The sequence below is a fragment of the Natrix helvetica genome (assembly GCF_964273705.1).
Source record: "Natrix helvetica genome assembly, chromosome: 2".
In the NCBI taxonomy this organism is placed as follows: Eukaryota; Metazoa; Chordata; class Lepidosauria; order Squamata; family Natricidae; genus Natrix; species Natrix helvetica.
The window spans coordinates 162,529,036-162,555,198 of record NC_138552.1 but is presented as its reverse complement, the minus strand read 5'-3'; the positions used below and the strand labels follow the sequence as shown (position 1 = coordinate 162,555,198).

The following is a 26,163-nucleotide window of genomic DNA, read 5'->3' as shown; positions in this document are numbered from 1 at the left end:
AAGTGAACCACTGCAGTGATTCACTTAACAACTGTGGCAAGAAAGATCATCTTGCTTAGCAATGGAAATTTTGGGCTCAATTGTGGTCATAAGTTGAGGACTGCAACATTAGGCTCAATTATGGGCATTTACTGGGTTCCCCTTTAGCTTTGAACTGATAACTCCCATGTCATTAAGCAAAATACTTACTGAGGAAAACTCCTCTCACATTTAAAATCATTTTCCATTAACCTAAGATATAAGGGAGGCACTTAGAAAACAAATGTAATGGTTCTTTTAGTCGTGTCATACCTTAATATAATTTTAAGTCTAGCCTTTGACAGAAAAAGCATATGCATTAGAATCAAATGACTTGCATCCAAATACAGAGACAACTTTTTCAGGTGTAAAATTTCCCTGTAGGAAAATTCATCAGTAATGAGCGGTTGTACAATTGTTACATTTCTTCATTTGAAATGCTTACGTCTTAACTAATTAAGGCTATGGTCTAACACAGTTTATATTGTGCAAGAGAAAATCCCCTGTAAGAAATGAGGCCATTCTTCTGATTTTTCTTTTTCTCTTTCGAATTACGTCTATAATTTAATTGGTTTTGAATGTAAAAATAAGCCTGATACTGTAGTTGAAGTGCTGTTTGAAAAAGCAAAAGCAAACTCTATATAGGTAATTTTTCTGTATATACATAGTTGAGTTTCAACCCATCACCCTTTCCACGTTAAAGTAATAATTTTATGGCTGACTGGCCTGTTGACATACAGTTATTCTGCATACCGATAAACCAGAATATCAGCATGGCAATTCTATGAGGATTACTGTTAGTTAAAATGTAGGGCTAGATCAGCACTTGCAGCAGGGACAGCACCCATTGTGCAAAACAATTTATTTTAACTTTACATTCTCACAGCTACTTTTCTTTGTTTAAAACTCTCATACTCCTCAGATAACATGATAGTGCAAGCTGGAGATAGCATCCAATAAAAACCAGCCTGGGAAAGATTTCTATAAATCTATATTTCTACCGTCTCCCTGTTTTGCTTCTGGCTTTGTTGTTGTTTTTGTGGAGGTGACATTGGATAGTTATTCTAGAACTTCCATACAGCAAAATCGTTTTATACAGCCGTAAAACATTGCATATGAACCAAGCCTCCATGCAAATTAAGAATTATTTTTAATAAACTTTACCAGATTTATTCAAAAGTAAGCCACAAAGAGCTGAGTAGACTTATTCTTCAAGTGTGTTCAAGGTTCATCACTGATTCTGTGTATCTTTAACACTGCAATGTTGTGGTACCGTTTTTTAATTCAGTGATGTTTGGAGCATCCTTTGCTAAGATAAATAATGCTCTGCTTGCTTTTCAAAGCCCTTAATCATTTTTTTAATCATTGTCATAGTTTTAGATGCAAATGACCCCTCCAGAATTCTACCCTGGAGATGGTAGAGATGCTTCCAATCTTTTCACGTATATTCTCCACATGCTATATCCTCAAAACATCTCACAAGTGTTCCAGAGTTTGTGAGGTGGTTTATCACAGCAGTTCTTAATAGCTGCTGCTGCTACTAGCTATCTCAGGGTTATTTGTTAGCACCAATTTCTCATTGCTGTTAGAGGCTAGTTCTAAAGAAAAATTAAAGGTTTCCCCTCTCCTGTCTTGACTGGTGATTGACACAAGAGGGAGGTGCATGATCTCTGAATCTCACTCCAGGAAGCCTGCGTTGTCTGAGAGATGCATCTGTCGTCATGTGGCCAGCATGAAAATAGGAAACACAATAATGCAGGATTATAGAGGCTAGTTTTGTAATAAAAGAGGTGGTGATTTTTTTTTACAGTGACAGTATGAATAATTTTAAGGATTCTGTTTTCAAGAACACTTTTTTCAGTCTAATTGTTCTATCACTTAAGAACTAAAGGCAGCAGGATATGATAGTTTAAGGTACAATCTTTTATCTGTTTATTCAGAAATATTTGTATTTTAGATTGTGCAAGATTGCATCTTTAGCAACTTAAACATAACATTTCTACTATAGTCTGATTATTTTCCTTATGGCACATGATAATCCTTCCTAGTTGTAAACTGATGACGTTGACGATTATGAGTAAGAAGCAACAGCCTGCTTTAGGATCAGATTAAGTTATAGTGGTTAAAGTTCCAGTGGTCTTAATCTTTATCATTTGGATGATGGGTTGGACAAGTGAGAATATACAAACTGATATGAACTAGTCTAGTAGTTTTAGGATATTGGATTACAAATCAGGAGATTATGAGTTTATTTTTGCTTTAGGCATAGGAGCCAGCTGGGTGCCTTGGGGCCAGTCTCTCCCAGGAGTAGGAAAAAGGTACTGGCAACCTTCTATTAAAGATGTTCCCAAGAAAACTGGAGGGATTTAGGCCTATAACTACTAGGAATCAGAGGTGATTTGATGGACCATAGCAATATAGGTTATGCCTAATATTTTCCATATTATGTATTAAGCAAAATGCTTTGCTACTTTAAAAAAAAAAACCATCAATTTATTTTTTAAAAGAAAGCAGCTAATTATTAATCTATTAATGTGAAGATTAAATCACTTGCTCAGAATTTATCTACATACTTGTTTGATTGTTTACTTCACATAATTTATCTGCTACATCTCAGTCAAATTCCTGTTTGGCGTGCTTCTTTAAGAACAGGTACATGGAGAGTTTCTCAACTCACGTATGTTTTTGTTACATAAATAAGAAGGCTCAAACTATTTTATTCAGCTTAGAATGGCCAGGCTGTATATTCAGCTTCAGGTTTTTGAAGAGCAATCTAGTTTGATATATTCCTATTTTGAGTAGTGACTTTGCATGCTTTTAAATTGGAAAGGCTTAGAAGTTTAAAGCAGCTTGAATTCGACTTGGCAATATTCCCTATTCCACATCTCATTTGGAGCAACTCAAATCTCTGCTATATAGAAATATTAATACGGAATGAGATGGCCCCAAGTTGATATGATGGGAGGTCATGGATGCAAGTACAGTCTTTCCAAGTGAACCATTTTGGAACAAAGTGACTCCAGAGAAAAAAAATACAAAGGGTAAATAACTCCACCAGGGATCTGATACAGTTTCAAAGGACTTTAATTTTGGCTGAATTGGGTCTATTCTTTTTAATATGTTCATTTATTTGATTCACAGTATATTTCATCTTTGTGCTAAAGCCATGAACGTAATTAAAATGCAGGACAGAAAATGCAACTTAAAATATAAAATTAACACTAAGTTGTAGAGTTACACCAAGTATTTTAAATTCATCACTGAATACTTGATATAATAGATGTAGCCTAGATTGTCTCTAAAGGCAGAGTGAATGGGGTTTAAATTTGGTTCATGAAGGAATATATTCCACAGCTTGGAAGTAATAGATTTGAAATCCCTCTGCTAGGTGCCATTTAAATAAATATCTGACAGGATAGGCTTTTTCAAAAAGGCCTCCTCTGCAGCTCTTATCCTTTGGTCATTATGGGGAATTATTTACAGTGCCAATTAAATGAAGGGATATAGTTTTCTGATTTCCCCTTTAGCATTTTTCAGTATGGAGAATCATGATAAATCTTCTGTACTGTTTGGGAGATTTGGGCTTTGGGACCAAGATTCTGCAGTGATTTTAGTTGAATTCTTGCATTCTGTTTAAAAGATTTACTTGGGTTTTGAATGAATTATCTTGGTCCTTTCTAACTTATTTATAGGAGAAAAGATTGAGACTTAATATGAACATTTAATAATAATTTTGCTAAGATTTCAAAGCAGATTGAATTCTGCAGATAGAACCACTAGATGTACTTGATATATTATGCATGTTGCACAGAAAACAAGAACCAGTAGATCTAATACGATTTAACGGTATTCTTTTAACAGGGTTTTAGAGCAAGTCCACGCCACGTGAGAAGGCGTGTAGTCCCTCGCCTTGAAGAAATACAGCCCCTGGTAGAAGCACGTCAAGTGAGTGAACAAGAAACATCAGTTAAGAAAAGAAAAATCAAGAAGAATAGCAGGGTCCAGCCGGAATTCTACCATTCCGTTCAAGTCACACCTACTCGAAAGCCGGTAAGTTATGTTTCCCCCCCTCTCAATTCAATGAATTCTGGCAGCCTTCTCCCAACTGTGTTTTTTCTGTTGTACTAGTGTTCATTGTAGAATTCCCAGCCACCATGGACTTTGGTAGACATAGTACCCATTGCTGTGCACTAGATTGAAAAATATTGATTTATAAAATCAAACATATTACAGGCAGAGATGATATTCAGCAAGTTCTGACCAGTTCTGGAGAACCGGTAGCAGAAATTTTGAGTAGTTTGTAAGACCGGTAAATACCCACCTCTGACTAGCCCTGCCCCATCTATTCTCTGCCTCCTGAGTCCCAGCTGATCGGGAGGGAATGGGGATTTTGCAGTATCCTTCCCCTGTCACGCCCACCAAGCCACGCCCACAGAACCGGTAGTAAAATTTTTGAATCCCACCACTGATTATAGAAGACATTTACACTGAATTAGATGACAGGTTCAAGCAATACAAGATCAGTTAAGAGTCAATGGTTTGCTTTGTAACTTCTAAATGGAACCTACAACCTCTCTACAGCATTACTTTGAAATGCACACTGCATTAACCTTCATATGCCAACCCTCGATCCTCCTCACCATAGTACTGTCCTCCTTGTTTATCAAGGCCTCTGCCTGAAACCCACTGTCTGTTTATAACCTGTTTCCTCAGCAGCAAGCCCTGGGAGTTGATCACGGTTAAGGAACTTGGCAGATAGCAAAACCACTACGGAAAGATTGTGATACAGAACTAGCATTTTAGCAACCTTCTTATAGAAGGCTGTACTGCTCCAAGAACTATAGTCCCGGGGTTTCCTACTAAGAGGAACCTTTTCATGTTGAAGCCACCGTGAGTTTGGCCAGTCACAAAATATCAGTTTACTAGAAAGCAAACTGGCGGTGTCCTTCTCCAATGCCGCTCTGGAGAGGTCCTGAAACACAGATAAGATAGTCTTTGACTTACAATCACAATTGAGCCCAAATCATTGCTAAGCAAGAATGTTGTTAAGTGAGTTTTGCCCCATTTTATGACCTTTCTTGCCACAGTTGCTAAGTGAATCACTGCAGTTAAGTTGGTAACACAGTTGTTAAGTGAATCTGGTTTACCTATTGACTTTGGTTGTTGGAAGGTTGCAAAAGGGACACAAATACATTGTGTCACAAATACATTCCTGTTACCAAAGGTCTGGTTTTTGATCATGTGTCCGTGGGGATGATGCAAAGGTCATGTGTGAAAAATGATCACTCAGTTTTTTCAGTGCCATTTTAACTTCGAATGGTCACTAAATGAAGTCAAGGACTTCCTGTACATCATGTTCCTTCTGCTCTCTTTTTCCTGTAGGAACAGAGCATTGGCTAGAGTTTCTTATTTACTTTTCTTTTTAAAGTAAAATTGCAGAGAGCAAGGAGATTTCCAGGGAATAAAGTTTATAACATTCATCAGTTTGTTTTGTCCCATTTAATTAACTTTTTTTTTTTAAAAAAAGTTAAAATAAGATCACCCCTATTGGCATCTACAAGTACCAAGTCAAGAACCCTGGTGTTTTTATGTTCATTAGGAAACAGATTAGGCCTTTACACCTAGGAAACATTTCAGACTCCTGGAGCTTAGGAATTTTAAGATCCAGGAAGGCTTCGTCCACATGGATCTTTTTCTTCCATCATTGCTATCCTCTGCATCATCTCGCTTCAATATGTATGCAGAAAAAGGGCCATTTTTCGCTCATTTCTGCCCTCCCCAGCCCCTAGGAGCTCTCTGAAAGCCTTCTAAAAGCCTTGCACGGCCATTTTGGTGAAGGGGGCGGAGTTTTAAGAAGCAAAAAATATGGTATTCAGTGTATAAGACGCACCCAGATTTTCAGCCTCTTTTTGAGGAAAAAAGCTGCGTCTTATACACCGAAAAATACAGTATTTGGAGAAAAAGTACAATTTCCAATAGTATGTTCATTGCTAGAGAGACAGAGATTCACATTCTGAACATCCTTATATTCTTCTCCTATCAATGAAAGGCACAGTCTCTTCATCAGTTCACACAGGGGCCACTTGTTAACAGGCTGAGAATCTCTCGCCTTATCAGGTTGGGAAATAAAATGGGTACCAAGAGCTGAAAATAATCCAATTGCTGAGATTTCTGTATCTTACCCACTTTTCCCTTTCAATAAATCTTGTTTAAAAAACTTCTGGGAGAAGTTTGGTTTTGGATTGCCAAGACCTTGACAAAATAAAATATCTGAAAATACAGAAATGGGGTCTTCTTGAGGTCTTATTTTAATGTTTTCCCTTCAAATATTTGGAAAATAGAATCCCAAAAAAATCCAACATTGCAATGCACATGTAGATCAAGTTGACTGAATGCATGGAGCATGTTTTTTCTAAGTTCTACCTTTATTCTGATTTAGAATAACACTGCTCCAGCCACTAAAAAGACATCTTCCTTGTTATACTGAAGAATGTTATCTCAGCTACTTTATAGCTGTCAAAAATTATAGCCATCTGTGCTGTGACAAAATTTGGCTGTTTAGATGCCATTAGAAGATCACCGCCATGAATGAAAGTGACAGACTGCTTGTTTACATATGAAAATTCTGGAATGTTTTATTCTGCATTATGCTTTGTTTATTACATTGCAGTAATGTTTTGATTTAGATCTATAGGAACAAAGTTCAGTAACATTTGAAATGCCTGCACAATGTGTAGTAGCAATTACTGAACACAATAAATTATGTTGCATCATATCAAAAGCCTCTGAAAGAAAAAGGAAATGACTAGAATATAGTGTGGTAAATCAAAGCTAGTTTAAGTGAATGAAGAGAGACTTTAGGTGTGCCCATTCCTGTTTTTCAAGGAACGAAGGGGTCGGTGGGTATCTTTCCCTATAGCAAAAAGCCATATTTCAATTCTAATTAGGCTTGTAGAAAGACTCTATTGGTAGTCCTTGAGTTATGATCACAATCAGGACTGGAATTTCCGTCGATAAGCAAAGTCATGCTCAATTTTACAATTGTTTTCCTGTGGCTGTTAAGTGAATCATGCAGTCATTAAGCAAATCGGGCTTCCCCATCGACTTTGCATGTTGGAAGCCCCCTGGAAGATGTCAAGGGGCAATTATATGACTCTGGGAGGCTGCAGTTGCCGTAAATAGCCTGCCAATTGCTCAACAACCAAGTTTTGATTACATGACCCTAGGGACACTGCAACAGCCATCAATGCAAGAATCAATTGTAAGTCACTTTTTAAAGCACCATTGTAACTTTGAATGGTCATTAAGTCAACATAGGTCAAAGGCTACTGTATTGTAGTTTGTTGAAAAAGGTTTGCGAATAGCCTTCTCTAGATCAGGGAAAAAAAGTGATTTAAAAAAATAAACTGTAGATGTTTTCTCACAGTCAGAAGGGTAGATATTTTTAGGTCTGTGGTAAAGCACACCTATATCTATATATCTATATCATCTATATCTATATCTATATCATATCTATCTATCTATCTATCTATCTATCTATCTATCTATCTATCTATCTATCTATCTATCTATCTATCTATCTATCATCCATCCATCCATCCATCCATCCATCCATCCATCCATCCATCCATCCATCTATCTATCTATCTATCTATCTATCTAAATGGATGTATATGTGTGTGCGTATGTTCCAACATAACTCTGGAATGCCTCAAGCAATTTCAACCAAACTTGGTACACAGATGACTTACTCTCTGGAGACAAATATTGTGGGGGTAAGACACCCCTAACACCCCTCGATGTGTGTGTTCTGTTAAGATGCAACCTGTTGTGACTTTGAATGGCTTCTGCTGTACTGCCGTAAAATGGCTTCTACCGTACAATGCAGTGGAGTTGCCATAGTTAACGGCTTCACAGTACTCCACAAGCGGGTTACCTCTGGTAAGGGGGAAAATCCAACATTAGAAATTATGTTTGGTCCGGACATTCTCCTGTGCACTGCTTGGAGAGTCCAAGCATGGGTTAAATTCAGTCTATTCGCCCAAGGACTGAGTTGATTTTCTTAGCCATGCCTCCTATCCTCATTGAGGGCCAGTTCAAAAAGTTCAGCCCAGTTCGGATGCATTTTTGGGGAGTTCCTCAGTCCTTGGACGAATAGAGTGAACTCACCCAAATTAGTTAGAATTTGTTATTTTTGTCAACATCCTAGTTAGGAAAGAAAAGGAAATCGCTCTTTGAAAAATAAGGTTTGAAATTGTTGGCTGAGGGAATTTGGGCGTTTTTTGGCTCTCCCTTGGGCCAACGGAGCTGCGGATCACAGGGGCGCTTGTCCGGTGGCTGCTGGCGAGTGCGGGGGCGGCAGGACGCTTCCTTTCCCCCCCAGCTGTTAAAAGATGAAATAGCTCCAGGAGACCTCGGCGGTGCGCCAGGCAGCTCCCTTTTAGCCTGACGGCGGCACGGCGGCCATTTTGAACATGTTTTTGGCACGCTTTCTTCCCGGCCATTTCTCAGCACCACGCTTTTTCCCTCAGCGTGCAGATCACCGCGGGGGAGTCTCAGCCTCAGTCCGGGTCGCCGGCGAGGTTTTCCTCCGTCCAGAAGAGCAGCAGTGTGCGACCTGGGAGAGCTTGGCCCTTGGGATCTCCAGGCCTGTGTAATTCTCCACCAACTATGGAGGAGGAATATCAGGCCTCTTCTCCTGCAGCCTCCCTAGGGTACCCTGAGTCTTCCTCTATTCAGGAGGAGATATGCCCCTTTGGCTGTCCTGCTCTTGAGGAGGATTCAATCCCTTCTGGACAGGATTGCAGGGAGGGACCAGGGACTTCTGGTTCCCCTGAGGTTCAGGGCCCCAATCTATCTTCCCAGGTGCAAAGAGCCATTGAACTGGCAATTGAGAGGGGTATAGTGGCTGGCATTATGAAGAAACCTCAAAAACCACTCCTGCCAAGACAACTCTCAGGCCTGCCCCATGGGTTCAGACTGCAGGTCCTCCATCTCCAGGCACCTCTATTGCCATGGAGGAATCAGTGCTGGAGGAGGACAATGCGGAGGAGCAGGAATTTTCAGAGGATGAGAATCCTCCTCCTGAAAAACCTGCTTTTACGGGCTTATTCCGCCCTTCCATGTTTAAATCAATACTTCATAAGGCCAAGGCTTTCACCCAATTGGGTATCTCCGTCCAGGGGTCCACTACCGCTTCTGACTCTCAAGACCCGAAAGAGAGTCTCTTTGATGAGACCACCCCGCCTCAGAAATCTTGATTCAATCAACATCTGTCGACCAGGCCGTCAGATATGTCCAGCTCACCATCTCCACTCTTCAGCATCACGGGTTCTCGGTGAATCTGGAAAAGAGCCAGCTGAAGCTGTCCACCCGCATACTGCATCTTGGTGCCCCCATCGACTCCGAATGTTGCAGAGTGTTCCTGTCACCAGATCGCAGATGCAATCTCACGACCTGGGCCCGCGAGGCGAGAGTAAAACAGCTGGCATCCAGCATGTCATTGTCTCAGCTCCTGGGACTCATGATCTCCTGTATAAACATAGTTCTGTGGGCACGCTTACACGCCCGCGAACTACAATGGTTCCTGCTCCCCATCCAGAGGGCAAAGGCCAGCAACTCTCCCAGGAGAGTCAAGCTCCCACTAAAGGTAAAGCAGTCACTTCGGTGGTAGGAGTCGCAGGCAGTGATGAAGGGTTGCCTCTTCAGAGAACCGGGATGACTGGTGATTACGACCGACGTGAGTCTCCAAGGATGAGAGGCCCACCTTCAGGAACAAGTGACACAAGGCAAGTAGTGGCAGAGAGAGGCGACGCAGAGTATCAACTTCTTGGAACTACGGGCGGCCAGACTAGCACTGTGCCATTTCCAGAGAGACATTGTGGGCCGCCATGTGTTGCTACTTACAGACAACATAGCAACGAAGGCCCACATAAACCGCCAGGGGGGCACCAAGTCCAGGACCCTCATGGCAGAAGCAGAGACTCTGGGAGGTGGGCAGAACGTCATCTGGCCTCCTTGAAGTCAGACCACATCTCGGGAGTGGACAACGTGAGGGCGGACTGGCTGAGCAGGATGACCATCGACAACACGGAATGGCGTCTTCATCAGATCACACTCAGATTTGGTCTTCCGGTGATCGATCTATTCGCCAGTCCTGCCAACACCCAACTCCCGAGGTTCTTCTCAAGGTATGCCACTCCACAAGCGGAGGGGACCGATGGCCTATGCTGCCGTTGGCTAAGAGGCCTCTTGTACGCCTTCTTTCCACTCCCACTCATTCCACAAGTGATCCAAAAAATTCTGGCAGAGGGAGCGGAAGTTCTTATCATTGCACCTCATTGGCCCAGGAGTCCTGGTACGCGGACCTGGTCAGACTCTCCATCCGCAGACCTTGGAAGATTCCCCAGGAGATGCTGTCCCTCAGCCAGGGGGCCATAGTACACCTGGATCCCAAATGGCTCCAGTTGGCCGTCTGGGCCTTGAAGGGGAACTCCTGAGGAGAGACAACCTGTCTGACAAACTCATCCGTACCATACAGGCATTGCGACATCCTTCTACGACTCGCATTTATGACGCCACTTGGGCGACCTTCGACTCCTGGTGCCGGTCCCAAGATGTTGTTGCAGCTTCAGTCACAGTACCACAATTGCTTGAGTTTCTGCAGGAGGGGTTGGACAAGGGGTTGGCCCCCAACACCCTTCGCTACCAAGTTCTGCCCTATCCACCATCTTAACTAGACGTTCTTCTGTCTCCTTAGGGCAGCATCCTCAGGTGAGAAGCTTCCTAAAAGGGGCTTCCAATTTGCATCCCCCTTCTATTCACAGGTTCCCCACATGGGACTTGCCACTTGTCCTCAGAGCTCTGACCAAGACTCCATTTGAACCGATCAAGACCATCGGTCTCCAGCAACTAACCTTGAAAACTGTCCTTCTCATAGCGATCACATCAGCTAGGAGGGTGTCAGAGTTAGCAGCACTCTCGGTTCGTGAGGACTTGTGTATTATCCATGCTGACCGGGTCATTCTCAGGCTAGATCTGGCTTTTCTACCAAAGGTGAACTCCTTGTTTCACAGGACTCAGGAAGTAATACTACCTAACTTCTGCCCTCATCCTCAGCATCCCAGATAACACACCTGGCACAAACTAGATGTCCGGTGGACAATCTGCAGGAACATAAAGAGGACAAAAACGCTTCATCGCTCCGAAGCACTTTTCATCTCTTTTCAGCCAGGCTCGATGGGACGGAAGGTTTCTCCTTCTACAATAGGTTGCTGGCTGAAGGCTTGTATTAAATTAGCCTACCTGCAACAAGGCAAGGCAGTGCCACCTAGAGTCACAGCACATTCTACAAGAAGCGCTGCCACCATGGCCGCCTGGGCAACTCAGGCTCCCGTGGAGCAAATATGTCGAGCAGCCACTTGGACTTCTCCAACCTTGTTTATACGACACTACCGCATTGACTCCTATGCCACAGCTGTGACTTCCTTCGGGAGGAGGGTTTTGCAATAAGTTGTAGCAACTACACGCTCCTTGGATGCTCCGGTTTCCCTCCCTGGGACTACATAGCTTGGGTATGTTCCATGCTTGGACTCTCCAAGCAGGGCACAGGGGAATGACCGTTGTCTTACCTTAACGGTCGTTCTCTGGGCGCTGCGGGTGAGTCCAACCCCGCCCTGGGGTATACTTCCTATTTACTGTTTGAATCCGGCTGTGTGGAGCAAAGAGACTGTAACAAGACTGGATGAGACATCGTGCACACGTCCATCATAGACCTACGCCTTCGTTTTTGAACTGGTCCTCAATGAGGAGAGAAGGCGTGGCTAAGAAAATCAACTCAGTCCTTGGACAAATAGACTGAATTTAACCCATGCTTGGACTCTCCCGCAGTGCCCAGAGAACGACCGTTCAGGTAAGACATCGGTCATTTCCCCCCCTATAAATAAATACCTGGGCAACGCCGGGATATTGGCTAGTTGAATGTGAAAGATCTGAGATCTAGTCTCTAATAATGCTTACTAGATCTGAGAAAACATGCTATCTGAAATTAGGGAGAGAAAGCCAGTTTTCCCAAATTAGATGTTTTCTAGATTTGGCATCCATAATTCCCAAGATAGTGTGAGAATTTTAGCCCAGGCACCTATTGAACATATCAGGTTTGGGAAGGCTGGCAAACATAATACTGAGTTATACAGAGCAATGAACTGAGATAGAGCAATGATTCTAAGATGCAGTCCTGTCTGACTAGCAAATCCTTCTTGGTTGTAAAAGCAACAGAATATAAACTCATGATAATCTAAGTACCTGCTGTTCTTCATAACATCCTCCATAGAAACCATTGTTTTGCAAATGGAAAAAATATATGAAGCTCAGCCACATGTTTCCTCTTCCTGCATTTCTATTTGAAGGAATTGATGGATAGCAAGTTTTCCTTTTACATATGTGCACTCTTGTTCAAATGAGGAAAAGGAGCATTTTATCTTTGTCATAAACATTAGCAATTATGCGTATAAATGATAGAACTGATGTTATAGCTATATAAGGTCCTCTTCGCTGAAATGTTTTTTTCCTTAGTCATAATTTTCAAAACTAAACAGGAATGGACCTGGTAGATTTCCATGAGAGATCACCAGATAATCAAATGACGTGTATGTTAGGTTGAAAGTTTGGGGGGAAAAATTGCAGAAGGTCAAGACAATCACCGACTTCTCCTAAGTCAACAGTAATCTGAACTTAGGTCCAAACCATAAACCATCTCTTTGTTAGTCCAAATGAAATAAAAACTAAGAATTATTTCTTCTATCTTAAAAGTTGGCTTTGAAATCTCTTTTTGTTTTGTTTCCTTGTATGGCTTATATATTCAGAATAAGATGTTGTAAAGTTATGACTCATTGTTCTGTTGTGTGCTATTTGATAGGCATACTTAAGTGCTAAGGTTACTTTCAATGTACATAATAGAGTATGTATTTACTTGTGGAAGCCAGTCTGGCCTCACTGATCTTAAGTGTAGTAACCTTATCATTGGGTGACTGCAACGCAATCCACCATGAGCTGCCTTTCAGGATAGTCTAAATGTTGGAGCTGATGCAAACAGCACCTGCTGAATTGTTAAATACAGCAGCTGATTGAACCACACAGAAGCTGAAGATGCTACATTTGCTGCCTCTAGCGATTAGACTTTGACTTAGAACTCAAGTGTAATTGCTTCTTTTAATGCCATCCAATTGGTGTCCTTCTCAGGGTCCCACTAGTTGGTTTGGCTCATGTGGTAATCAGGAGCAGAAGCTTCTCAGTGGCAGCACCCCAACTATAGCGTAAAGCAGGGGTGTCAAACTGGCAGCCCGCGGGCTGGAGGCATCACGCGCAGGCCATGCCACTCCAGCTCTGCAAAGGGAAAAAATGTCATGTGATGTCATGTGACACGATCGAGCTTGACACCCATGGTCTAAAGCAGTGTTTCTCAAACTTGGCAACTTGAAGATGTCTGGACTTCAACTCCCAGAATTCCCCAGCCAGCGTATGCTGGCTGGGGAATTCTGGGAGTTGAAGTCCGGACATCTTCAAGTTGTCAAGTTTGAGAAACAATGGTCTAAAATCACGGTTGTTTTCCCATAATCAAAGTGACTTAATTTACACAGTATTTTTTCTAAGCCCCAAATCCCCCAACCCAACTGATTGGCTTAATGTGATGGGTAAACCAGATTGTTGTGTTAAATAGCCATTAATTCATCCCTTTGTTTGTTTTTAAATGCATTTAAAGTGTTGGCTTTCATGCTTGGTAATAAGTCCAATTTAAAAAAATTTCCAGCCAACAAATATATTCATATTAATGGAAAAATAACTAGGTCAGATGCATCCAGTAGAGGGAAGTGGTGCACAACTATTGAACAGGATATTAGTAGGATTCAGCTACTTTTCTTCAGAATGTTATTTATTTTAATAAATGTGGTTTGTCTGAAAGACTAAAAATAAATCCTGCCGTGCGATCATCAAAGCTGTGATATTTTTTATCACTCAGCTCAAAGCACAGATAACAGTTTTATGATTAGGGACAGGAAATGAAAAATTCATATAAGAATCAGAAATACAATCTGAGTTGATTTCTAAAGTCCTAAAGAAAAATAGAAGAAAACACATTTGTAAATTAAAAATAGTATCTAAATGAAATGCTTCACAAATTTATTAACCGCAACAATGAATGTGCAGGAATATAGAATTCTTGAAAATAAGGATGTTACTGTCTCTCAACATCAACTGTCTAAAAATAGTGTATATATAGTGTATTCATATATAGGTATTTCTCAATTCATTGCGAAATGCTACAGCAGGAAATTATTAAGCAATCTAAAGGTATACCTTGCACAAAGTCCATGATAGACAGCAGATAAATACAATTCCTTGTTTTATTCCGTAGTGCTTGTAAAACTATTACTATTTCAATTTTTATTTTAAAAGTGTTTCCCCCTTATACACTACAAAGGCAGCTAACTGAATTAATATAAAACTGTAAGTAAAATATCATTAATCAAAAGCCTGGCCAAATAATATTGAATTGCCATTCAAAGGCCAAAAGGAATCTCATTTAATAGTTTTTTTTGAAGACTAAAATTAAGGTGCCATTAGTTGGTTCCTTGTAATTGTATACCCTGCCATTCAAATTATTGTATAGATCTTAATAATTGGGTCTCTCAGGTAATCATATGGATAAAAATGTCCTTCTTTACAGCAAATGGATATAATACTATATACTATAATACTATTTAATATATAATACTTAGTATTGAGGTTTTAAAACGTTGAGTTCATGCACTTTTATCCTTTGTTGAATCAATGGTTCCCAGAATCTTTTTCGATCCAGGAATATCCCTAATTGTTTAATTTGAAATGAACTACAACAAAACTTAAAAAAAAAAAAACTATCAACCATCAGTGGATTTAATATGACTCACACTTACTCAGAAGTAAGGTACAAAGTAAACATAGCGTGATTTCCTTCAGTAAGATTAAAATTTGCACTACAAAGTATGTTGTCAAAAGGTATGTTGTAAAAACCTATCTTTCAATGATAAATAATAAATTGATATTGGCTGGTTCTTTATATCCTACTAAGACAGTATATGGTTTGTTCTCCTTAGTGTGATGAATTCATTGTGATTTATGGCAGAGGATTATTCAGAATTTGATGGTTTGTTTACTGAAGGCATAATATGATTTACAAACCTAGTATTGCCACTGATTTACTTGATGATAAAAATATTAGCAAATTTTTACTAATTCAGAGAAACAATTATTACATTAAATTTTCTGAATGTCTCTTAAAAACTCTGGATCCCCTATCCTTTAACTCTTGATATGATTTAATAAGAAATGGCCATTAGTTTTTTTTCTGCCTATTTTTAGCCTTATCTTTTGATTGGTAAACTTTTCCTCATGATTCAGCAAAAAGAAAGAACTGATAATCCCAATTTAAAAGGAGCTCCTCTGTAACTCTGTTTTGGAAATTAATTTTAGTCAACAATTACTAAGGCTTAAAGCCAACATTTATTTTGAATGTCAGGAAATCATGTGTCTCTTGAACATATGCAAGGGGAAAAAGCAATTGAATTAGCTTCTGAGATCTAAGGCCATGAATGGGGCCTTATAACTTTCATTCTTTTCTTAGAAAACAAACACGACTTGTTTCTTCTTTAAATAATTACCAAACTAGGAGATAATCTCATTGTGATAGTAGTGTGTGGCAATAGAGGAAAGGCTATTCACCCGTCTCATAATCTAATAAGGAAGCTTAGGTATGATTGCTAAATAAGGAATATAAAATCAGATTGGATCCCTATTTTTTTCCATTACTGGAATATAGAACTGTAGAAGTCAATGTACCACGCAACTACTGTAATATGTTAAAAGCTTTTAAAGTATAAATTGCAAATTCATTTCCAGAAGGCTGGATTAAAACTATAGGTATCGGTTATGATCACTGCACTAAGTTGGCAAAAGAGTGAAAATATAAAGGAAGTGAGGAACTGGAGAGGATTTATGAAATGATCTACATATGGTGACTCCTTTTCCTTGTTAGTAATTGATGATGCTTTATGGTGTCACTTGGCTCCTGATGTTGTGACAAAGCGCCTGTTTTCATTGCTGTTTCATTGGGACAGCAATAGTTCTGGTTGGATGATGCTATACAGCCCTGCTACTGCCTTAATCTGCCAGAGATGGTGTTTCACTCAGTATGAGTTTTCTAACCAGTTAGAAAATGGGAATTTCTCCACAAAGGTGATCCCAAGAGGGTGGCAAGAGTGCACGGCATAATAATGAAGGCAGACAGAAAAGCAGGCAAAGAGGGAGCCCCCTGATCCTGCCAACTCGCTGTAGGCCCATCTAAGGAATGCTGTAGAGCAGGGGTCAGCAACCTTAAGCACCCAAAGAGCCATTTGGACCCGTTTCCCACAGAAAAGAAAACACCGACCGGGAGCCACAAAACCCTTCCCGTGCCTGACCATTTCCTGAGCAGCCACAGAAATAGCATATGTAGTTGAATTAAACGTTCTGTTTTCTTCTGAAACTTTTCTTTTCTTGGATTTATCCACGGTTGGCCTACTGGGGCAGGGGAGCGGGAGGGAGGGGTCGAAAAGCTCAATAAATTGCATGCTGGCGGGTATCACACTTTGGTGGTTGGGAAGGGTATTTTGAGTGACAGGGAGCCGCAGCAAAGGGATGAAAGAGCCACATGAGGCTCCAGAGCCACGGTTGCTGACCCCTGCTATAGAGGGTAACCATGCTGGGAAGAAGGGACAGCGAAAAAAACAGGATAGAAAGTTTCAATAAAGGAGATCAAAAGCCTGCAACTATGGCCGGCTGCTTCTCATAGGGCACAGCCCAGATGACACAGCAAAGGCCTGGCCTAATCTCAGACTTTGATCCATAAATGTAAACAATGTTTTCCCTTCCAGTGGGAGGTAAAATAAAGACACCCCCATCTCCCTTCTCCCCCCCCCCCCCTCCATTCATCATCATTTGTTGAAAACTCTCCCAGGAAATGCAGGGTTGAAGGCTTTCCAAGCCCGGAGCGCCTTCCTCCCCGTTCTTCCTGCCTGCACTGCATCCTTTCTTGTTTACATTTCGGGAGGTGCGGCTTTTGCCGCCCGGTGGCCATTGGAAAATCTCTCCAGTTCTCCGGGCCGTAAAAGACGCGGTCATAAATCGAGCGGGCGGCGCGGTGTTTACCCCCAGTAGCCACCTGCCTTTTGTGCTCTTCCCGGCTGCTCCGCCTTTCCTGAGGCCTGGTGACCTGGGGGCGGAGAACGCTTGGGGAAAGAAGTGAAACCCCTTCCAGAAAGGAAGGAAAGGGATTTACCAGGGCGTGGTTTCGGCAACTGCCCTGCCATCGCAAAGGCCCGCATCCTGGATATTGGGGGGGCTGGCATCCTTCTCTCCCCCGCTACTCATCCAAGAGCGAAAGGCTCATTTTTTCCTGTCGCCTGCTGGGGGAGCCAAAGGTCGTTTTGTGACTCGGAGCTGCTCCTATTGCTATTGCTTTTAAACAATTCTCTCATCCCGGCCCCTTTTCCCTCTGGCTTTGATTCTTGGGCAACTGGGGTGGATCTTTGTGTGCCGGAGCGCCCGGGCCACCCATCTTCCTGAAAGCCTCCCGCCGATGCATTCCCACTGAGCCTGTTTCGCCGCGCCGTCGCAGGCGGTGGGATTTAGCACACCCCCGGCAGCGTGTAAGCAACAATGGTGAGCCATTTGTCCACCGATCCTTTCAAACACGGGTAGCCTACCAGTCAGTAGCGGTAGGTGGGTAGTGTCGGCTTCAGGTTGATTTTCCTAGAGGGCGATCTAAACAAGTGAAAACTGCTTGGTTCCGAAGGGGAAAATGTCTACCTCTGTTGTTGCTGTCGCTACTGTGCTTACGGTTCTCTTCCTTCTCTCCTGTATTCTTCTATAGAGCTCGGGGAACGCTTCTTACAGATGTTCCATTTCCTCCTCTGCGGATTTTTCCGACGACGATGATTTCAGCCAAAAATCTGGCTCCCTCTCTCCAGCTCCGGGCGACACCCTACCGTGGAACCTACCAAAACATGAGAGATCCAAGAGATCCAAGATTCAAGGAGGATCTGTGCTGGACCCAGCTGAGAGAGCTGTGCTCAGGATAGCCGGTAAGACACAAATGGGGGGAGAGTAAGGTACGCCGAGAAGAAAAAACTTCCATTGCATGGTGGGGTTGTGTATTGGCGTTTGTGGCATTACACAGGAGGGGTAGGGGCGTAAAGTGATTTGACTATTGCTCGCTTATAGTGTACTTCTGTGTATTCTATGCCGACTCGGAGTTAAGTTTCATTGAGTTCCGAGGGATTTAGCGTTGTAAGATCGCTGTCCAGAGGGCTGGGCTTTTGGGGATCTGTGACTAAGCTATTTAAGCCTGCTCTTCTGTCTGGGCGGATGAACGCGTTTGGGGTAGACGCGGAACGGCGGCAGCGGCTGCCAAGGCAAGCCTTGAAATTTCGTGCATTAGAAGTGAAGATCGCGAAAATCGCCCGTCCGATGTAAACGAAAGCAGATGGTTAATATTTTGAATATGTGCGCGTGCATACAGAAAACTTAAGTCAGACCCCCGCAAAAAAAACGCTCGTGGGAATTTCTTTCAGTTAGATGGCGTTGAGTGCGTTTGAACGGAGCTCCTCCTTCGTCCGACTGGCCCTGTGCTTGAAAGGATCTTGCCTGGGTTCCGACCGCCGCCACCAATAAGAAAAGGAAGAGGATCTGGCTGGCCACCCAGTTTCAGACACATTTATTTATTATTGAATTTATATTGCCGCCTATTCGCCCGTGGCAACCCAAGGCGGCTTACGAAGTATCAAACCTCATTTAAAACAGTAAAACACTAATAGAAAAGACTCCCAATAAATTAATGTAATAAAAATCTCCCGCCCCAGAGACAGCAAATCACATTAATGGGCTCATTTAATGGACTTGAGTTCTGACTCCAGAAGCTTGCTAGAGGAGCAGCAAGACTGAGACTCCAGAAAGGGGACGCAAATGAAGCGTTGAGAAAACACATCGCCTGCGGTGGTCAACAACGTTATTCGCAGGGAGACCTTAGAAACAAGAGCCCGCAGGGGTCCCTATATCGCCGTATCTTCCTGGAAGACGAACCTGCTTTGCAAGCGTTTGTAAAACATAGCGGGAAAAGCGCGGAGTCTTTGGAGACCGAAGCGGCGATTTTCGAGTCTTCTTTAGAAGACGTGGGAAAACGAAAGGCGTGAGAAAGGGATTTTGCTCGCGGTCCCTAGCCCCCCTCTGTTCCTTCGTCGGCTCCCGGACTGCGGTTTGCAAATCACTTCCGGAACTTGCCCTGGCGGAGATGAAACCGACGAGGAGGAGGAGGAGGGAGGGGACAAACTCCCAGCCTGCTGTTCCGGTGACCGCCAGAGCTGGCTTTGCGGTGGCCACAGCGGCGCAGGAGGAAGTCCGAGGCGCCCTCTGTTGTAGTAGATGCTCCGGGGAAAGCGTGGGGGGCGCTGCAAAGTCACCCCGTTAGGTTCTTGAGAATCACGAGCTAGTAAATTTAAGACAGGCGGACCTGGTGGAATAATAGCGAGGGTTCCTCTCCGGAGTTCTTGTGCGCCGGAGATTTCAGTTGTTAGGCGCGGTGCAACTGGGGATAGGGTTAACCGTGGCCCGGCCGAAGGCGGACTCCAGATTTCATACGCAGCGGGCAGGGAAGTGGGGGGGGGGGCTCAGTCTGGGAGCGTATGAGATCAGGAGGGGTTGTTTTTGCTCTGCAAGTAAGCGCATGCGTGTTTCTTCTTGAGCGAGGCACGTTGCTTTGAAACAGTGACCGGCGGTGACACCTGCAGGACTTTGGCTCCGCCTTTTGGCCTTCCGCCACTCCCGTCTCTAGCGCGGCGGCGGTGGTTGTGGTGGTTGTTGTCATGGCCAGCCCAAGCTGTGTGTGGGGGTGGGTGGGAGGCAAAACCGGTTCTCCTCCTCTCCAGACGGGTCAGAGGCTTGGTGAGGGGTGGGAAGGGAAGGGGGACGCGCTGAGTTATTCCTGGCATTGCGACGACGTGTCCGAAGCATCCGAGAAGGGGGCCGGAGTGGAGGAGACGGCCACTCGGCAGAGGCGCTGTGCCCGGGAAAACGAAAACAACCGCTGGCAAAGGACCGAGAAAAAAAGAGAAAGAGCGGAGGCAGGGAGGGCTGGGTAATAGAACGCCAGCTCCGTAGCCACAAAGCGGAGAAAAGGGTCGGTGGAAGCGCATTTTAAGCGCACTTAAAGTACCAAAGTCCCGTTTGGCCATCCGTGAGGAGGCAGGTTTTTCCGCCCTCTTCGGAGAACGGGAGCTTTTGGAAAACGGGGGAGCGGGGGGAGAGAGAAAAAAAGAGGGTTGGAAAGAAAGGGAGCCTTGGCGGTGGGTCTGGTATGTGAGTGATAGCTGTTTCCAAAGGGGGACGGGAAACAAAAAGTGGCTCTGATGGTACTTTGAGCAAAACAGGAGAAAAAAGCGGGGTCGATGTAGCCTAACTCAGATTTGACTGCGCTCCACTCGTTATTGGTGTGTATTCCTAGGTTGCAGCCGCTGAATAGAGTACGTCCACTGGACACAGATCCAGCTTTCTATCTATTGTGCATTAACGAGGATGGATCTTAATGCATCCCCAGAGTTTCACGAATACGTCTTCTCTCCCCCCCCCCGCCCACCCGGGCTGTTACATACTATAACCACATTCAAGGCCCGATTCCGGCAATCAGTTAAGAGGAGGCGACGGCGCCACAGCCCCCTCGGGTCCCTTTCCTATCGGGCCGACAGGCTCCGCGCTCCGCTCTAAAACGATAACTAAAACCCTGCCTTTTGCCTCGCGCGGTCCCTTCGAGCCAGACGCTAACGCGGGTGGACTCGGGCGTCCAGCGCGCTGCGATTTGCGCCGCTTTGCTTGAAAGCGACAGCCGCGGAGAAAAGCTAATGCGGCAGAAGCCGTGCGGATTGCAGGAGACGTTGGGAGCAGAGCCTGAGCCGGAGGGTCACCTCCAAAGCCGGCCGGTGGCATCCGTGAACGCTTCCCCCTCGACCGGCGCGCGCGTTCCTAAAACCCCAGGAGCCGAAAGCTCGTGAAATCCGAGAGGGGAGGGAGGGAGGGAGGGAGGGAAGCCTGTTCCCGATTGGCGGCACACACGTGCTCCCACGCCGCCGGGGGGGGGGGGCGCTGGGCGTTTCCTCGGTCCGCTTACTCCGCGGTAGACCCCTCCTTCCCTCCAGCCTCTGCGCCGCTCTCCCTCCAAGGCTTCCAGGCGGCCGGGAGCCTCGGCGCGACCTGATCCGAGACAGGGTCAAAACTTCAAGCATGGCTGGTTTTGTTTCTCCTGGGGGTCGCGCCTACACCGAGGAGCAGGAGTACTTGCAGGCTTACGAAGATGTACTGGAGAAATACAAAGGTAAAGTGTTGTGTCCAAGGGGTAAAGGATTCATAGGGGCTGCAGTGCTGATCTGAAGCAGTAACTGGGGGGTGGGAGGCGTTTGCAGAGGAACAGGTGGCGGAATCCGGTCCCTGGGACTATAGAATCTGGGCAGAAGAGAGGTAGATAGAAGCCTGCTGAGATCTCTTGTCTTACAAAAGTGGAGGGATCGTTAGAAAGCACTTAGAAGTTGCTATGTTTTTCATCCCTTTCTGGGATGAAAAAGAAAACGTTACTGGTCTGTCACTGAGATGATTCAGTCCTGTTTTATATTTGTCTACCAGTTTTCATTTTTGCATCAGTGAATTGCTGTCTGAATAACTTAACTAATTCTGGCAAAGTAGGTCTTCTCTCTCTCTCTGTCACACAAACACACACAATCCTTTATTGTGGGAGTGATAAAGCCAATTTAAAAATAAAAATGCATGCTAACACTTTCCATTGCCATGCCTATCTGTGCTTAAAACTCCATCCTGTTGAAGCTCATAGACAACTAATGTTAGGAGGATGACTTAGCATCTTGCATTAGGCAAGGGCAACAGCGGAAGGCCTTTTAGGAAAAAAACTCCCTGGATATTTTAATCTGCATAGTGAAATTCATTTACTTCTATTTATTAAAAAAGCTGTCTTTAAAGTCCTCTTATGAGATATGAATAAAACTGCAGATTATGCTAGATATTCATTTGAAATAAGTAGATTTCCTCGTAATATTTAAAGCAATGAGATTGAGGTAATGCAATAGCTATAACCAACATTATTGCAAAACTCAAATATTTTGTGGGCCCTAGCTCTTTTATAAATTGTATCTGTAACACTTAAGAACTCTTTGTGCCAGCAAGTAGTAAGAGAAAGACTGGAAGATTGTATTCACATTAAGCAGGCTTTTAAGTGATGTCTGTCAATAGCTTTTAATGACATGACGGTAACCCTTTTTAGTGTTCATTATTGAAAGAGAAAAAACATCATCATATTCAATCTCCAATCGATTTTACTAGTTATAGTAATCTATAGTGAGTCACATAGAATGTATGGAACATTAAAATGTATTTGATGATTCCTTTGTGTCTATAATCAATTGTGTCTATGCAAAGATGGGCCATGTGCTACATCTAACAATTAAATAGCATTAGGCTTCAATTAGCCAAGTTTTTGCTGGACTGGTTATAAATGAGGAATATTGTTACTGTGGTTCTCTGCTTTAGTAATAAACATTGAGCTATTCAGTGTAATAGTTCTAAACCTGTATAACACCTTTTTTAATTTAAATTTTCTTTCCAATTTCCAAGTTACCAAATTATGATAGTATAATTCAATGTATAATGAAAATATTGAAACTATAAATTAATTGTAAATGGTATGACAATAAAAAAACTGCAATCCTTTGTATGTTTCCTTGAAATTAAACCTCTGTTCACTTATTTGTATTAATTGTCTCATTTAATTTATCTCTTTATTACTATATAAGAATTCTCTGCATTCCTAGTCAAAGATTCTGAAGCCTCTGTACCACCTTGATTTTTACGCATGTTGCACATATATTGCCATTGATCAGTTATTTTTCTCCATTTATGTTGTAACCTCAGGAATTACAGAAGGTCCTACAGTTGTGAATCACTTGGATATAATTATGAAAGCATTGCAGTGGGCCTTAGAACTGGGTACACATTCACTGTCTAGGATTGTATATTCTTATTATATTAAATATTGATGGAATTTTTTTTTTGCTTCTAACACAGTGATAGGTCAAAAAGAAAGTTGCAAATCCAAATTCACCTTCTATTAATAATAAAAGTTGTAGCCGTGCCAGTTCAGTAGACTTGGAATAGCACTGTGGTGTGGCTAGAGTTAAAGTAAACAGAAAACATATCTGCATTGGCAGAACACCAAAGAACTGGGGAGATCTCTTGCTGAATTAAGGGATGTGAAATCTATTGTGTATCCAAATTATAGCATGAAATTGTTTCTAGAAATTGTGAGATGATCTGTTACTTTTTCCTAGATAGAATATGCACTGTTCTCCAAAGAACCGTTTCAGGCAGGGACATTATGCCTTGACATTTGAAAGATAGAAGAAGCTTTACAATGATAAAAAAAGAACAAGGATTATCTAGCCTAAACCTCAGCAATCCTATTCTCTTTCTTCTTCTTTTTAAATGGTTAATCAGTGTGGTCATAGATGACTTTATTTGAAAGTTTGAGAAATATTGTATAAGTCACTTGGAAAACACCCATAGGCTTTTGGACTCACAAAAATGGAAAGAAATGGAAAAGTCATTGCAAAATAATGCAGTCTCAAGCCATCAGTATGTCATTGATGACTTCACTGGAATAACCTTTACCCTGATTTGGAATGGTTACTGACCCAATCTTCAAAGAATAGCTATAATGCATACTATCAATAGGGAGTAACATTTCATATAATGTTGAATATACTATACCTTGTAAAGTATTGTGCTATCTTTTATCAAAAGATAGGAGGTTCAGCTTCTGCTTTTGCATTCAAGATATAATCATATGCTTGGTTTTTAAAATCTCCTTAAAGTACTCTTGCACATTATCAGGTTACTAAGTTTTGTGCAGTCCAGCTGATAAAATACTATAACTAGCAGTGTCAGCTGTAAAAACCTGACTGCTGATCTTGTGGGTGGGAATCACATGACACTGAGTATGATTAGCAGATGACTACTGTATGATTTCAAAATCATTCAATGAGGTTTGATAGCTTATTGATATTTAAGGTGGACATCACATATATACGTTTCTACAGTTGCTTTAAACATAAAACTTAAACTTTGCTAAGTAAGATTTACTTGTGGTAATCTATACCTGACAATTATTCCACCATCATATGATATTAAAGAACTATGAAAGATGTATTGGGATTCATAATGATGTCACCAATTGGTTGCATCTGATACATTAACATTTTTGCCATTTTACACATAGGATCTCTAGAGCAGGGATGTCAAACTGGCGGCCCGCAGGCCAGATGCATCATATGCAGGCCACACCCACTCCATCTCTCTGACGTGAAAAAAGTCACAAAACATCAGGTGATGGAAATTTGATGCCGTGAATTTGACACGTGCTTTAGAGCTTCTGATGAAGAAAAATTGACCATCTCAGAATTAAATACAAATATAACCACTTATTCATGAACAGAGAATCCCAATACTCTCAAGTATAGTCTTGGCAGTTTCAGTAAGGAAGTAGAGTCATGTGGGGGCATTGACCTTTTATTTGCAACATATTTGCATGTACTTTTGCTTCATTTACAATGTATTTCTTAGTCATACATGCCCTTGAGCTGAAATAACGGTTTTACCGTGAGACCTGGACCAGTTATACCAAAATGACAGAAGCTTGCTAATTAAATTTGGAGATGAGAACCAATCCAATTTTGTTGAAGAAATCATGCACCAATTTAAAAGAGTTTATCCTTCAAATGAGCTGACATTTAGAAAACTTTTTCCTTTATGAATCAGTTTATTTGGAATAAAACATTTCATCAAGTCTTAGTTTAATTGGGAGTGATGGCCTTGGCAATCCATGACCTCTCAGCCTCATTCCCCACCATTAAATCTGTAATATGAGCATAGTATGATGATCTGATAAAGTCATTTTAAAGAATTAGTGAGATAAGGATCCCGCTATCCAAAGCAAGAAACTAGCAAACATGGAATTAGCTACTAATCCATCAAAGGTTCAAATGAAGGTTTATGCCCTTATTTGATGATAGGACCTTCATACAATGATGCTGATATTTCCTCCAAATTTTTGTAGCCTTTATTTTAAACAGTATGGTGCAAAGGAATAAAATGGGGATAACGATAGGGACAGGGTTAGAAGGATTATCAGGAGGTTCTGGTGAGGGATACCTAACATGAACCTGAATTACTATGGGTTCATCTTCATTTTCTGTTTATTTTAGAATTTCAGATATCCTTTTAAGGTTTGGATTGGATAGAATTTGGATTTTTCCCCAAGGTTTGAATTAGATAATGTTTATTATCTGCCTTGAACATTTAGCAAAAACATCATATAAATAATACAGGTAGTCATTGACTTATGACCACAATTGAGTCCAAAATGTCCATTGCTAACTGAGTTTTGCTCCATTTTATGACCTCTCTTGCCACAGTTGTTATGTGAATCACGGCAGTTGTTTAGTAAGTAATGTGGTTGTTAAATGAATCTGGATTCCCTATTGAGGGGAGTGGGGGGGGGGGAAAGCTGGGACGGACGCCTCCTGCAGCACCCTGCCAGCCAAAATGGGGTGCGGGGGGACTGTGTGTTTCTCCTGTGCCTCCTCTTTGGCCTACCCAGCTTCTAGCAGCATTTTTGGCTAGCAGAGGCATCACGGGCTGATCCTTTGATATTTCCAGGCTAGCCCCATGGGCCAGATTTAAGCAACCCGCAGGCAGAATCTGGTCCATGAGTTGGACACCCCTGATATAAAGTAACAATATGGCAAAATCCATTTGCTTCATGTGGGGCAGAATCTCTCTTCTATCAATCTTTGTATAATTGAATATGAATATAAATGGAATAAATTATATAATTCTGTTCTTTGTTTCCCATCATTGCCTACTTTTGCAGAATATTTAATCATCTATAAATAAACGTTAATTAAAACGGAATACAGTATTTATATTTTATTTGTCAGTTTCCTGTGTTTTGTGAAAATT

The 26,163-nt window shown here is 42.3% G+C and overlaps 1 protein-coding gene across 5 annotated transcripts in view; it reads left to right on the top strand.

The window, feature by feature from the left end:
- LOC309386795 (dystonin-like) overlaps positions 1-26,163 on the top strand; it is a gene marked incomplete at its 5' end in the record, with an annotated part of 348,938 nt that overhangs the window by 16,606 nt on the left and 306,169 nt on the right. For 3 of the 5 annotated variants that reach the window (XM_081942582.1, XM_081942577.1, XM_081942581.1), the window contains 2 exons: positions 3,880-4,068; positions 17,966-18,176. In XM_081942582.1, the coding sequence (XP_081798708.1) occupies positions 3,880-4,068; positions 17,966-18,176 (400 nt within the window). Of the gene's footprint in view, positions 1-3,879; positions 4,069-17,605; positions 17,755-17,965; positions 18,177-21,295; positions 21,455-26,163 lie in introns of those variants that run through there. The other 2 variants (XM_081942578.1, XM_081942579.1) reach the window with 2 other exon arrangements.